The 15,874-nt window shown below is 36.2% G+C and overlaps 1 protein-coding gene and 1 pseudogene across 1 annotated transcript in view; one reads left to right on the top strand and one right to left on the bottom strand.

Moving 5' to 3' along the window:
* The first annotated feature begins 225 nt into the window (after positions 1 to 225).
* LOC135767307 (polymeric immunoglobulin receptor-like) overlaps positions 226 to 15,874 on the top strand; it is a 34,261-nt gene continuing 18,612 nt past the window's right edge. Inside the window, exons 1-3 of the mRNA XM_065276947.1 lie at positions 226 to 325; positions 6,596 to 6,907; positions 6,997 to 7,293. Coding sequence (XP_065133019.1) covers positions 226 to 325; positions 6,596 to 6,907; positions 6,997 to 7,293 — 709 coding nt within the window. The remainder of the gene's footprint in view (positions 326 to 6,595; positions 6,908 to 6,996; positions 7,294 to 15,874) is intronic.
* Positions 6,339 to 6,455, bottom strand: LOC135767521 (5S ribosomal RNA; annotated as a pseudogene).

The raw sequence follows: 15,874 nt of genomic DNA on the forward strand, positions 1-15,874 counted from the left end.
GGTAAAAACTTTGTAATTATTATAAGTTTATGCTATGTTTATAGACCTGAAGGCTGAGGCCACAAGCGACTTTAGGGAAGAGGAAGTGAGAGATGCCATAAAAATCTAACAATCACTATAATAACAGATTATCTCATATAGTTCTGTATCTCTGTTTCATGTTTCAATTGAAAACTTTTGTTACATTACACAAGTTACTGTTTCTGTTAAGCAGTAAAAGTGCACATGGACATGATGAAGATATTGAGAAATAAAACATCACTGCTGTTTGACATGCGGACAGTCAGTCTGAAGATCATTTTGGTTATTCTTTGGCTTACTACAGGTAGGTTTTTAACTTGACTCACTGGAGCTGATTAATTTTGTGATATTTGGCTCAAAAGGAGTCATAGCACAATGAAGTTGTGACTGTAAGTCTGTTAGACGCATACAAAGCTGTGACTTGATGCACGACTTTGCCGAAAATGTCTGTTCGCAAATGTATGTGGATCCAAATACGGAAAGAACTTTTAAATTATTCATCTGAGGTTCTGTCCAGGGATGTTACGCCACATGTCTGTAATGAGGATCCTTGCGGCACTGTGTATGTTATGGATGGGACGGTATGAAAATTTCATATCATGATTATAGTGACCGAAGTTATCACGGTTATCAGTATTATCATGGTTTTGTTAAAATGAGATGGAAATGTTAAAAAAGAACTGATATACACACTGAAAACATTAAAAAAAGTTTTATTTTGAAAATCACAAATTAATATTTAATGTCCCTGAAATTATTTCTGTGGTAAAAAAATTTATAAATATGTCTAATAAGTTAATTGTGAATGAATACAATACATTATTCCTTAAATGCCTTCTTGTGCAAAAAACTATGTATGTGCGCGCCTGCGTCAAACTGGTTCTGGCTGGACAGGATTCACCGTGAACTTTCAAAATCACGGTAATCAAATCCGGTTGTAATGATAATTAAATTTTAAACAAAAATACTTAACGTCAGGATATTTTATCATTGTTAATCGTGAAACTGGTAATCATCCCATCCCTAGTTTACACTAGAGGCTGACATTTTTTCGGGATCGGGAACAAAATCACTATTAATCACGGGATTGGGACGGGACAGGAAAAAATGTCAGCGGGAGTGGACGGGACCGGGATCGTAATAAAACTATGATACCCAACTTTATACACAAATATGCAGTTTCTATAAATAAACTTAGTTAATATATTGTTTGCGTGCGTGCCTGTGTGTGTGTTTGCATGTGTAAGAAAGGTTGCATGAATGTTCACGAATGCATCTCCCTGGTGCATAAGTGCTCCAACGCAGCCTGAGCGCTTATGAGAAAAGGGAACAGCAGCAAAGAGTATAGCGGCTCTGATCAAACGGAGAGATAAGTGTGTGACAAGAGTTGTGTTGCGAAGAGATTTCCTGCTGTTTGGATAGTTTCTGTGCTTTATTGTGTGCGTCAGTGCCGAATAGTTAGTTTTTTCTAGTTGTCTTTAAATTAGCAGCAAGATTACCGCGTCTTTTATGTTATATTGTCAGTTATCATTCATAATGTAAATGAAGCTGTTAGATAGCGCGAATCTTCTCATTAATAGTCATGGTACCCAGTTTATATTTGTGTTAGTTTATCTTGTACATATTTATTCAGTATTTTTCCTTATATTGGAGATTGTATAGTTCTAATACTTATACATAGGGGTGGGAATCGCTTGGACCCTCATGAATCGATTCAGAATCGATTCTTAGGGTCCCGATTCGATTCAGAATCGATTCTTGACGTACTAATTTGCATATCTGTGACGTCATTACGTCGCATTTGCTTTCAAAGCCAGGTTAATGTTTGCGCTTTTGCTAGTCTCTGAACTGTCATATACTGTACTTTAATGCAACTAGGGATAAATAATGTCATTCTTATATACATACATGTCCTGTTTCTGTTGTAAGACATTAAAACCAGTAAAAATATTAATTTAACGTGACATATTAATTCTATGTTAACCGGCATTAACTTCCACGAACGTTAAGCGTCTAATCATCATCATTATACACAGTGATTGGCAGTATTACTGTATTTATATAATGCAGCGCACCCAGAGACTGAATAACAAACTATGTGCATATTTTTACAGAAGTATATTCATGTTATATCTAAACAGTCTGCGGATGGTTTAGGGCAGGGGTGTCCAAAACGTCGATCGCAAAGGCAATGCCGGTAGATCGCACAACTGCTGCTCCACGCGCAAAATTGTCATTATGGTCTTTTGGAGTAATTGTGAAACACGCAGGTCTTTTTGAGTTGCTGCGCCTTTCTTCTCAAATGTGTTTTGCCATGCCACTGCAGCTCAGTCGTCTTTAACTTCCAAAATTCACATGGATGCGCATTCTTGCCTCACGCAGTTCCTGATTCACACGCACGGTGTGTGTGAGCGAGCAAACGAGAGGGAGAGAGAGGCAGCGTAGCGCTGATTTGTATGCTTCTGATACTGTTTGTTTCACTAAACCGCATCTCCGCTATTTTAAGGAGTACTCGACATGTACTCAAGGATTTTTTTTAAAACTCCTCAAAAAGAATAGAGTAATGGTGACAGCCCTAAATTCAATGTAGAGATACATGCAGTATAGTCCTACAAGCATTTAAAGTGTTCTTTCTCTTCTGCTCTTGTAAGCTCCGCTATGCGCTCTTGCAGGGCGCGCTCTCTTAAGTTGTCCGTGTGCATCACCGCTCCCCCAGTTGAGTTCCGCCTTTTGGTTCTGATAACGTGACGTTATTTTGTAAACTAACATTTAAGAATCGATTCTTGACATTTGTGAATCGATTCAGAATCGTCCCACGTCCGAATCGCGATTCATCTAAGAATCTATTTTTTTGCCCACCCCTACTTATACAGTTATTTAACAATTCTAACAAATATAGTTATTTACTGTATGTGTTATCTGATACATGTGCTAGTCACATTTTAGAACATATGACACCATTTCGTGGTATCTTGTATATTTTTGCATATTTTGAACTTAATTACAGCTGTTAATGCTGGTTATTTAAACAAATGTATATTAATGTTCTTTCATAAGGCTTTTATTCTTGTTTATTATTTGTTGTTGCAGAACCACACAAACACAGATACTTAAGTGCATATCAATGGAAGGTTTTATGCATACTGCAACTGTGAATTAAACACCCATAATCCAATTATTCGTCTGGTTCTTGTGTTCTGGACTCCAGACTTTGGGGTTATTAAACTATTGTAGACATGGAGTGAACTATGTATTGTTTTTCTTTAATTTGCTGTATTCCATTTCCTGGAGAAAATCTAGAAACCGGCTCAGCAGCTGGTCCAAAACAGGATGGAGAGCAGATTAAATCAAATTCTTTGTATGAACTTAACACTAGTTGAAGAAAAAAATATATGGGAGCGATACAGGAGCGGGAGTCAGTTTAAACAGGAGCGGGATGGGAGTGGGAGTCAATTTACCAGGAGCGGGATGGGATGGGATTATTTTTTAAACTTTGGTCTGGGAGTGGGACGGGACAAGATTTATTTCTATGGGAGTGGGACGGGACAGAAGTGAAAATCCACTCCCGTGTCATCCTCTAGTGTACGCGTGTCTTCTTCCCTGAACATCCATTAGTTCATCTTCCAGTAGCTGGCAGGGCAAACCGAAGCATGCAGCCAAGTCTTTGATTTTTTCCACAGGATAAGTGAATGGCTCTCTGATTAACTGTCCAGCACACTTACGTTTCTCGGAAAAACGAGCAATGAATTTCTCTTGCATTTGGCTGACTGTTGCAACAAATCTTTCTCTTTGTTTCGTATCTAACACATCCTCGCTCATATCATGTAGTAGTGGAAAGTTATTTTTTTAATGAGGGTGGCATATGCTGAGCCGTGCCTACATGTGGCTCGTGGGTTGAGAACCACTGGGCAAAATTGACCCTGATCTTTGCAAGAAATTAATTTTAGAATGCAGTGTTCAAGGTATTCCTCGATGAACTTGTTTTTGATTATCAAAGAATTTTTTTTTGTAACATTACCCTACATTTACCCTACTTCTCATACAAAGAAGTCTGGTTTCGAACGCTCTCGTGGTACTATGATGTCATTCTCCTGTCGGTTCCTGGACAGGGATTAGCTTAAACCAGGACTAGGCCTTAGTTTAATTGGGTAATATAACTAGTTTGAACAAACATGCCTTACTAAAAACATTACTTGTGTGAATTTTAAGGCAAAACAGAGGGCACTGATGTATTTAAAGATATGTCAGAGCAAGTTGTTTTCAGTTTGGACAGCTCTTACATTTATTTTAGTCTAGGACTTGTCTAATCCCTGTCCGGGAAACCACCCCAATATATCTCACTTACTGGGCTACACGCAATTATGCGTAATTTCAAATGCTCTGTGGCGTCTATGAAGGGAATTTAATATCGCATTAACCTTATGGAGCAATCCTGCTGTGCACCTTAAAACAGGAAGCAAAGGATGACGTGGCAGCATCGTGTGGTGAAATTTAAACTTACTGTTGTCTATTTTAGCAGGGCATCACCCACAGTTCAAAAAAATTTAAAGACCCCAGCATTCCGATCGCTGAGGGCAAATTATTGGACCCATCCACTTCACTCAATTCTTATTTAAATCGGTCTCTGTCCTGTGTGCAGTATTCTAATAAAGTGAAGATGTTCAGCTAAAATTGTCAACAAAACGCACTGCATTAATAAGGACGCTCTGTGCCACCCAAGCTATAAGACTTTTTATGATGCCCTTTTCTTGGGTTTAGGGTTAGAACTACTTTTTGTTATGTAAAAATGACATCCTAACCTAAACCCCAATTCTAACCCCAACTCCAAGCGACCATGGCTAACAATAGACAAAACATGGAGAAACCTGTATATTAAAAAAACTCCTTAAGCAAATCTGAAATCTAACCCTAAACCCATGACCAATGAAATGGTTTAAAAAAAAAAACAAAAAAAATTGAGAAACCAATAAATTAAATGACAAAATGATTTGGTTTCAAAAGGTTTTCAAACTTTGTGCTATTTATACACATCTACATGAGACTGGGTAGGAAATGACGCGATTAGATTAATGGCATCAGTTTTAAGAAGGTTGCGGTCATGACAGTGTTGCCCTTAAGAATAAATTGGCTTTTTTATTTGTCTACCAATCAAGCCCCTTGTCATAAATGAGTAAAAAAATGAACAAATAAATAATAAGGGTGCAAACTATTGTCCCACCCCTCAATGCTGCAGTGATAGCCCTCCCGGACAAACTGCCAAATTTTGCTCCCTCCATCTCAAGACATACATGAGAATGTTCCCTGTTTGACTGCCAGCGGGACCTACCCATCTGATACCATGAGCATCCCAGCTAAAATCCTCTTTGGATGCTGCAATGGTCTTCCCAGTCGAGGGCCTGTTTTCCCTCTTTAAAAATCTCACCTTTCACATGAGCACTTCCCGCTTGACTGGTGGGTTTCCTTCTGATGCTGTGAGCATCTCAGCCAAAGGAGAGCCCTCCCGGCCAATTTGCCTAACTCGCCCAATCCCAATTTCAAACTGTACTATATGCTAGTGTGCTCCCTGTTTGACTGTTGGCAGATCAGCTAAAGCCCCCGTTGGATGCTGAGAGGGCCGTCCCAGTTAAATCAGTAGTTTCTTACCATTTTCCGTAGTTTTTTTTTGGCACTCATACTTATTTGGGATGTTCTTCTGGCTGCTGTCTGTCATTTATGTGGTATTGTTTGGGAAGTTTTTTGGGTACCCTATTGATTACATGTTAATTTGTGAAATGAAGTTTATTTAACTAAATTCAGGAGGAGCAGGGTTATGTATTCCAACCAAGCAGTGTTAAGATCTACAAGCGTCATTAAAAATGTATAATTTCTTCAACAATTTATATACTCCGTTTTATTAATTCATTCATTACATTTATATAGCACTTTTCTGCAGACCTCAAAGCGCTTTACATATGAATGGGGGAATCTGCTCGACCACCACTAATGTACAGCATCCACCTGGATGATGCGACGGCAGCCATATTGCGCCAGAACTCCCACCACACAGGCTTATTAGTGGAGAGGAGACATATAGCCAATTAGTAGATATGGGGATGATTAGTAGGCCAATGGGCAAGTTTGGCCAGGATGCCGGGGCACACCCCTACTCTTTTTCGAATGACATCCTGGGATTTTTAATGACCACAGAAAGTCAGGACCTCAGTTTAATGTCTCATCCAAAAGACGGTGCTTTTTGACAGTATAGTGTCCCCGTCACTATACTGGGGTGTTAGGACCCACACAGACCGAGCACCCCCTGCTGGTCTCACTAACACCACTACCAGCAGCAACCTGGTTTTCCCAGGTGGTCTCCCATCCAAGTACTGACCAGGCTCAGCCCTGCTTAGCTTCAGTGGGCAAGCTGTCTTGGGCTACAGGGTGATATGGCTGCTGATTTTATCCATTTTTGATACAAATGGCAAATAAACTGTGTAGAATACAAACATAATAGGTTTAGATTTATAATTTGACCATCAGTTGTGACAAAAACCTGTTTAGCTAAAATTGTAAGAGTTGTTTTGTTTATGATTTATAGGTGATGAGTGTCGCACATTAACTGTTCAGACTGGTGGATCTGTTATTATTCCATGTCATTATGAAAGTAAATACACCCAACACAAGAAATACTGGTGCTATCATCCATTAGGATCTTACAGTTCCTGCTCTTTTCTGGCATATGCAAATGAAACTAAAAGAAACGTGTCAGTAATTGATCATCCTGATCAGAGTTTATTTACTGTCACTATGAGAAACCTGCAGGAGCAAAACACTGGAACTTACTGGTGTGCTGTGGAAATTAATAGAGACTGCGATGTGACAGAAAGGTTTTACCTCAAAATCCAATCAGGTATGAGATTTATTTTACACTTCATCATCAGATTGCTCTTGTTTCTGATAAATGTCAATGACAAATATCATCTGTCTGTGTGATGACAGCTCCCGATGTCTCTGTGATGTCCAGCAGTGTAACTGCAGATGAAGGTGGTAATATCAGTGTTCAGTGTCTCTACACTTCAACATATAAGAATAAACACAAACAGTGGTGCAGATATAAAGACAAGAGATGTTACACAGTGGGAAGATCTGACACATCCCAGAATGCATCAGTTAAGATCAGTGATGATTGGAGAGGATCTTTGACTCTGGTGATGTCTGGACTGATGAAGAGTGATTCTGGCTGGTATTACTGTTCTGTAGGAGATCTACAGGCTCCTGTTCAACTCACAGTCACTGGTAAAACTAAGTAAAATAACTTGAAATGTTGTGTTCAGTTGCTAAAATCTCTGTAGAAGATTTACATACTCCTGTCGAATTTACTGTTACTGATGCAACAACAGGTGATACAGACAATTACTTAAGGTAGAAAATACAAATGACTTACAGTGACCTGCTGGTCAAGATTAAATAAAAATTTTAAATGATCACTTGTTTTACACATTAAAATAAAATTTATAAAATATATATGAATATAAATTGTATTATTTTTATTTTTACAGCAGTTGTGACCACAGACCTGAACACTGCACAACAGCTGTTAGTATATCAATATATTTTCTCTCTTTTTTTATTAGGTTACAACTTCCAAAAATCCTTTTTGTTCTTCAAGTGTGGGTTTGATTATTTTTTTAAAAATATGAATGTGGCGTAAATTTCATCAATGCTGATATCTGACTTGACAATATGAAATAATTTTAAATATTTGTATAATATTTATTTTTAAACAACAATAATACATGCATACATACAGTACATCTGAACATAAATAATGATAAATTATAAATAATTTGTCATTTAATTGTTTGATTTTCTAGATGGGACCGAAAACAGTTCTGTCTTTCACAGAGATGACCTAAAAGATGTTGTGTCAAGAACATTCACTGAAGTATGACTTTAAACACTCCTCTCCTGTTTCTCTTTACAATATAGTTTAAAAAATGTGTCATACTCTGTTTAAAGTCATCATGAATGTGAAAATTCAGAAAAAAATATATAATGTGCAAGCAAAATAAAGATGCATGCCAAATGAAAACATGTTAGATTCTGTATTGCATTTTTTAAACAAATGTCCTTTAATTCTTTATCTGTTCTTGCCGATCTAAGAGCCTTTTGGCTTCTGTGCCTGAACAATATGAAGACATGACAATGGAAGTGTATAAGTTATTCCAGTCACAGTAAAAACGGGAAGATAAAGTAGAAAATATTTTGTAAAGCAGCTCTTTTCTACCCTAACCCTTCTTTGGTTTTGTGTCATTTTGAGTGTTTGAAGCTTGTGTTTTCTGCATCCCTCTTTCCCCATTTTGTATTATTAAAGATGACTTTTGCACTTGAATTCTGTCTCTTGCTCTTTTTTTTTGCATGTTGGAATGAAAGATAACAGGAAGAGTACATTATTGAAACATATACACTCCTATACTCTAATATGATTTTGGCTCATTTTAGCAGATTGTTGTGCTATTACAGATATTATCTGATCCTAGAGTTTTATGTAAATAATGCTGTAAGGCAGGGTTCCCCAAATCTTACCCTGAAGGGCCGGAGCACTACAGAGTTTAGCTCCAACCCTAATCAAATTTACCCACCTGTGATTTTCTAGTGATCATGAAGACCTTGATTAGCTTGCTCAGGTGTGTTTTATCAGGGTTGGAGCTAAACTCTGCAGTGCTCTGGCCCTCCAGGGTAAGATTTGGGGAACCTTGCTGTAAGGTATAAAATGCTGTGCTGTATCATGAATAAGTCTGAAGAGTAGGGTCAGATTGCGCCTGCAGCTGTTTCACCATACAGAAGCCTCGAGTACCTTATTGCTTTTATAAAATCGTTACTAAACAATACAAATATTAAAGCAACACAACTATTAGAATCAATTTTAACTAACCATTTTATGAGTTAAAATATGATAATTTAAAATAGTCTCTAAGAGTGTGTTTTTTTTGTTTTTTTTTTGTTTATTTGGTCCGCACCTAAAGATAGTGAACCTTAATGCGTAAAAATAATGTCCCTGCCTGAAGGGTCGGCTTTGATGACCAATTTTATCACCAACTTCAGTGGTTTTGGTTCACTTGTTTAGTGCACACCAAAGTTGTAGTGGCAGCATTCACATTTACTCAAATGAACCTGCATGGGTCCATTTTTGGAGACCCGCTCCCGCCCGTACCCGCAAAGTTCAGCACCAGATCCGACCCCTCACCCGTGATAATATCAAAATTAAATCCACCCGTTTAAGACACTTATATGCGCATACCCGCGAATACCCGACCCGTTGCAGGACTCTGATTGCACCAGAGTTTGTTTAAATCTAACCAAATATGACATATATGAACACATCCTTACTGTGGACTCTGAGTGGTGTTAATTCATGGTGTATTTTAAGTAATTTCATTTTTTTTTACAGAGCATGAAGCACAACTGTACAGTACATACTGTTTTTGTTGAAAATCATTCCATCATTCTGGTTCTATCTGCCTCCTCATTGTCCTCTTGTTTGAAACATTAAAATATGTTCACCCTAAAGGGTCATTCACATTATAATGTTAACTATAACGATAACTATATTAGCGTCCACATTATAACGATAACTTTATGCTAATTCGCTCACGTGTGGGGCATTCGCGCAAATACTTGCCTTTCATGACATTAACTTGTATTGGATATTTGCAATTGTTTACATGTCACTGAATATGTAAATATGCTGTTCTTGTAGCATTTACACAGCGAGTAACCCAACAGATGTCCTCAACACGCTGCATTTCATGTCTAAACAGTGAATCTAGTTTGTGTAATCTAAGTTAATATCTTACCTTTTGGCGTAGTCAATGTGGTAGGAAAAAAGCATTACATAGTTAATTTCACAGCAACTGCATCAGCGCTGGATACCTGAGGTAATTATATGTTATCCCTGCTGAAAAAAACAGCATCAAACCAGCATGGACCAGCATGGTAATTATGCTGGTCTATGCTGGTTTAGCTGGTGGTCACCAGCATACCAGCACCAAAACACAACATATGCTGGTATGACCAGCATGGGATGCTGGTGCTAATGCTGGTTTAGCTGGTGCTAATGCTGGTTTGATGCTGGTTTAGCTGGTGTTCACTAGCAAACCAGCACCAAAACACAACATATGCTGGTCTTGCTGGTATGCTGGTTTTTTCAGCAGGGATAGACTTCCGCATTGATCTTTTCCACTGTCATTTGCATGTGCACTTGAAGTCCAAATAGATTTGATTGGCTGTCAATGGTTTATTGTTCATCAGGTGGGGAAAAAGCGCTCAGAAAGTGATCCCAACTGAATTGTTTGTTGTATCTTTATCGTTATAGTTATGGTGTGAACTCAACTCTTGTCTATCATATAAAATGATTCTCAAAACTATATATTTTTTTATAGTTATCATTATAATGTCCCAGGTGAAAAAGAAATATATTTAAATAGTATTTTTTGGGACATACTTAATATATTTAAAAGCTACTATACTAAATGCATATTAAATGTATTATATTGAACCCACTTCAAATATATTAAATGCATTTCAAGATATATTTAAAGTCAATTTTAATCTATTTGCATTATATTTAATATATTGAAATTGTGTTAAATTGGAACAACTTCAAATATATTTAGTGCAATTTAAGTGTACTTCTTTAAAATTCATTTGAAATGCACTTCTCATACACTTAAAAATACAGTTAGAATACATTTAAAGCTTAATTTAACTGTGCTTTAAGAACACTTTAATAGTACTTCAGCATATTAGAAATATACTAGCATTACATTAATAGAAATGTATTAGCATTACACTACTATTTTATTATAAAGCTGTTTTTAATATTTAAAATGTTATATTAAAATCATTAAATATTAAGACACATACACAGATTTTGAATACAGAACAATTTAATATACTTGATATTGTGATGTGTACATTACAAAAATATCTAAAGTAAATTAATCAAGCACAGAGACATACATAATCTCTTGACCAAAGAGAAACAATAGACCCTTTGCACGTGACGTCACGGTCTACTTGCGCGAATTATGGACGCCATGACGGACGGCGGAAGTGCTATATTGTAGACGGACGGCAAGCCGAACAAGTACGTGTTTGTGTTCGTTAGGGTCATAAAATGGTTATTTCGTGTTGCTATGATGCACCTACCATTACAGAAAAGTGGCATAAATACATTATTTTTACATGAATGTTATTGTTTAATGCTGCAGTGACACCATAAATCATAGCTGCTAACTCCCACGCATCGCAATTGACCCCATTCTCACGCCACACATCCATATTCACGATGTAAGTAGCTAAACCAGTGCTCGCAGTACTGACACTTTTATATTTAAGCGTACCTTCACTGTCTTTTGCGTGCCACCACTTCTCATGTTGCTGGTACTTTGCTGCAAAGAGCATTTCACTTTATGTGGCGCTGCGCAGGAAGTTCGGCAGCGAGGACATCAGAGTACTGCGAGAGCAAGTCGAAATGTTACAAAAGGGTCCGCCTTTACCTTTGCTCTCGCGTTACTCTGATGTCATACGCCGATCAGTCAGCTCCGCACCAGTCGAACACACAAAGCGTCAAGGTCTGGATGAAAAGCAGAGACCTGCCCGGATTCCACGCACGCAGATACCCTCAGAAAACAGCAATTTTAAGCAACCATCACTTGCGTGTGCATGTTTGCAAGCAGTACAAGCCTGCGTGATGTTTGCGGTGACAGGTTTTAATAAAAAAAGTCAATTGATATTTGACATCTATAAACAATAATATATACGAAATATAATTATATGGTCTTGACATACACATTATCTGTTGCTTTAGTTTAATATAAACTACTCATTTGGTTTATTTGATTTTGACAGTCCCTCTATCACAAATCATCACTTTACGCTTCTCTTTCTCAGTGGATAAACTGAATCAAAGCTGCTGTTATCTGCAGTTATACATTTTACAGAGACCAGTAGCCCATTCATTAGATTTTATCAGAAGAAAAGCATAATAGAAGTGTATAAAATAATAGTAAAGACTCTAATCTCAGGCATTTAAACTCAGTAAAAGCTTTTATTTCAATTTAATTTCTAAAATATGATTCGATTTGTACTGTGAACCATTTTACCGCAGTCTTTTCCAACTATTTAACACAGAAATAGCTAAAATCCACACTATTATCAATTGGCAAATGGTTAGGACTCAGAAGTTGGCAGCTCTGCAGACTTTTAAAAGCCTTAAGATCAGCACCAGTCTATGAGGATATCCCGTTTACCACATAGTGGTACAAATCATGTGGGCTGAAGTCGGGCAGATTCGGCGATTTAATGAGGTCCGTGAAAATTGAAGGAGGAAGAAGGTAAGGGTCGGTATCCAGTCCCGCTATCTCTAACTTCTCTAAATAGCGCTTTTTGTGAGGACCTACCAAATGCCCTACCTCGACCGATAACGGAACAACAACTTCCTTAATATAAGAAGCCATGTATTTTAGTGTAATATATATTTAAACTGTTTAAAACTAATCAAAAATCCCGCTCGTCTATTACTAATCAACCTAGTGCGCCAGTGATTTTGCCGTCCAGCATGGCGTCGTCACGTGGTCTAGGTCACGTGTTTGCAAAGGGTCTATATAAAACAAATATCAGAGAAATGCAATTACAGAGCTACTTCTATCAAATTGTACAACATTAACATTAAATGTATTAATGAAAAGTACACTATGAATATGCAATCACTAAATATTCATAAGCAATGATTATATAATAATCATAATGTAATTCTCTGCATAAAAAGTTACTGAAAAAAAAAAATGTTTTAAGTGCAATTTAAAGACGGAGTGCACAATGTTTGAAAAACGCTTTGGAAAAGGAAATTGGGCCGACTACCAACCTATGTCTACTAACCGACATCCTTGCCGGGGTTGCGTATGTGTGTGGTGGATCCATCAAAAGAAGGTCCAGATTCTATTGGGTAGTTTGTTTAGGTAATTTCAAATGTTAACATTGGCTTTCAAAAATACTGCACTCCGCCTTTAACCAACTTAAGATAAACCTATAAAAAGCTGAACTAAAACACAAAACAGTTTAGATATCACATGTTTAAGTGGAGGGTGACTTCTTGCAATTCAGACACCGTAGTAATTGAAGACTGCTTTATCACAAGGTCTGTGAAAAGGAAACAAAATATACCAATCAACCAATAATGAATGAACATTTGGCTATCCATGTTTAAAATAAATTGGCATAGATATGCATGTATGGAAGTTTTGTTAACTTCTCAGTTTACCTTTTAAAGCTTTGACTGTGTCCCCATCAAGTGTGTCAGTTTTATCTGTCAGAGCACTCTACAAGTGGGAATGAAGATAGGATTAGAACAGGCTCATGAAATAAAGCAACCTGTGTGTATTACAGGATATGTTTTACATTGATAATTGTGTTTTAGATCATTTTCCATTGTTTGTCTATTGTGGTCTTGCAAACTTAAGGTTCACCTCTGTTTAAGGAGATTTAAGGAAATCAGAAATGATGCCAAACAGGGCTCCAGACTGCTATCAAATGGTGGCCACCAAAATTTGAGAGTGTGCCACTGAATTTTACATCCGGTCGCACATGTGTGACCAGCAAATGTGACCTTTTTTTGTGATTTGACACTGAATTTGAAAAAGTACATTGTACTTTCTGAATCTATAATAAAAAGTATTTATTAGTAGTACAGTATAAATTAGTAGACATGTAAATATTTGGTTAACATGTTGTTTTACCGTGTGTGCCCCTTAATTTTCTGGTTGCGCCCCTAAAATTTTCAGTTGGGGGCCACTGTGCTCCTAGTAAAAAAAGTTAGTCTGGTGCCCTGCCAAATGGTATATGCAAGGATGACTAGGCCAAGTCCCTTACAGCTTTACAATAAAAACAAACGGTTTTTACAAGAATAATTCAAAAGGAATTAGCCACCTGTAATGGATGTGTTGCAAATGTTTTTCTTCCAAATCACTCCACAATTGTCCCAATTCAAAAATGTCAATAGCAGTTGATCTGAAAAACAACAGGCAGGTAAATGATGATTAATGATATGTTTTCGTTTTAAGAATTATTTACCCCGAGTACAATATATTTAAGACAATATAATATAATCAAACCCAGCCTCGGCAGTTTTACAATCTCTAATAAAAGTATCCCTTCTTACAATGTCATTTTTGTGTCCATATGTAATTAGAAATACATTTAAAAATAAACAAAAAGACAATAAGGTTGTCAAGATTGAACTGATATAAACATTAGCCATTGAACATTACTGGAGTTATAATAACCATATGGTCATATCATGGTATTTTCAGGTAAGACAGCTCAAACATTTATTTTAAACTAACGTTAGCGTTGCAAGAGAAACATTAGAAAAACTTAAACGTGAAAACAAATAGCAACAACAAACTTACCACCAAGAATAAGTCTTTCTATGCGCTATATCTTCATTTTTTCCTGTCTACTTGGGATCTGGTTGGTCATATTTATGTCGCTGTGCTAAAAAAAAAGAAAGGTTTTAATGATTTCTGAAATGCTTAAGAGAAATGCCGAACGTTAGTCAGAAAATAAAGATGTTCAAAATACCACACGCAATACAGACATAACGTTACATAAAAAAGCTGGGTTAAATGTAATGTAATGTTTACTTATTTAATAGTTAACTTAATAAAGAAATGCGAAAATCTGTCATCACTTACCCTCGTGTTGTCTCGTTCATCTCCAAACAAAAAGCGAAATACTTTTTCCCTCAACGTCAGATCCACTAAAACTGCTCACATTTTAAATCGAGTTGTTTTATCTTAGTCCTCTCGTGAAATACGATCGCCGATTAATTAAATAAATACGTTTAATGCAGAGTCGCCATCTAATTTAACAGTTTATACGTTTAACGCAAGCAACCGCATGCAACTCGTGAACTAAACTCACTGAACAACTACAGCTTTCAAATAGCACCGTGACGTGTTACTATGACAACAACCAATCAGGTTTAGTCACGTGTGTCACGTGTGTTGTTTAAAAATATACACTAGCAAACGTAAGATTTTAAGCAAATCTTTGAAAAAATAGTTTATTATGCAATCGGAATGATATAATGTTGAAATGCTTGAGGAAAGTTCAATGTTAGCTTATTACAATTAATGAATCATGTTTTGAAAAAAGTATGTTTTATCCAAATATACTAAAACTTCACTAGAAGTACATTTATGTTAAGCATATTTCTTAAAAGTGTAATGATGCATATATTTATTACCAGCATACTTCTAGTACACTTAATATAAATACATTAAAAATATTCTTAAGTTTAGCATATTTCTTAAAAATGTAATTATGCATATATTTATTACCAGCATACGTAGTACACTTAATATAAATACGTTAAAAATATTCTTAAGTTTAGCATATTTCTTAAAAATGTAATAAAGCATATATTTATTACCAATGTACTTCTAATACACTTAATACAAATACATTAAAAATATTCTTAAGTTTAGCATATTTCTTAAAAATGTAATAAAGCATATATTTATTACCAATGTACTTCTAGTACACTTAATATAAATACATTTAAAATATTCTTAAGTTTAGCATATTTCTTAAAAATGTACTTAAGTATATATTTATTACAAGTGTACTTCTAGTATACTTTTAAAAAATACGTTTAAATGCAATTTAACGTATTTTTAATACACTTCAAATAAGTATGTTGGAAATACAAATGTATTATAAACATACTATTTGTATTTTAAGTATATTTTTAATACATTAAATACTACGTCTTTTTGACCTGGGGTGAACGGCCCTTAAGTAAGGAGCAGTG

The sequence above is a fragment of the Paramisgurnus dabryanus genome, chromosome 6 (assembly GCF_030506205.2).
Source record: "Paramisgurnus dabryanus chromosome 6, PD_genome_1.1, whole genome shotgun sequence".
NCBI classification, from domain to species: domain Eukaryota; kingdom Metazoa; phylum Chordata; class Actinopteri; order Cypriniformes; family Cobitidae; genus Paramisgurnus; species Paramisgurnus dabryanus.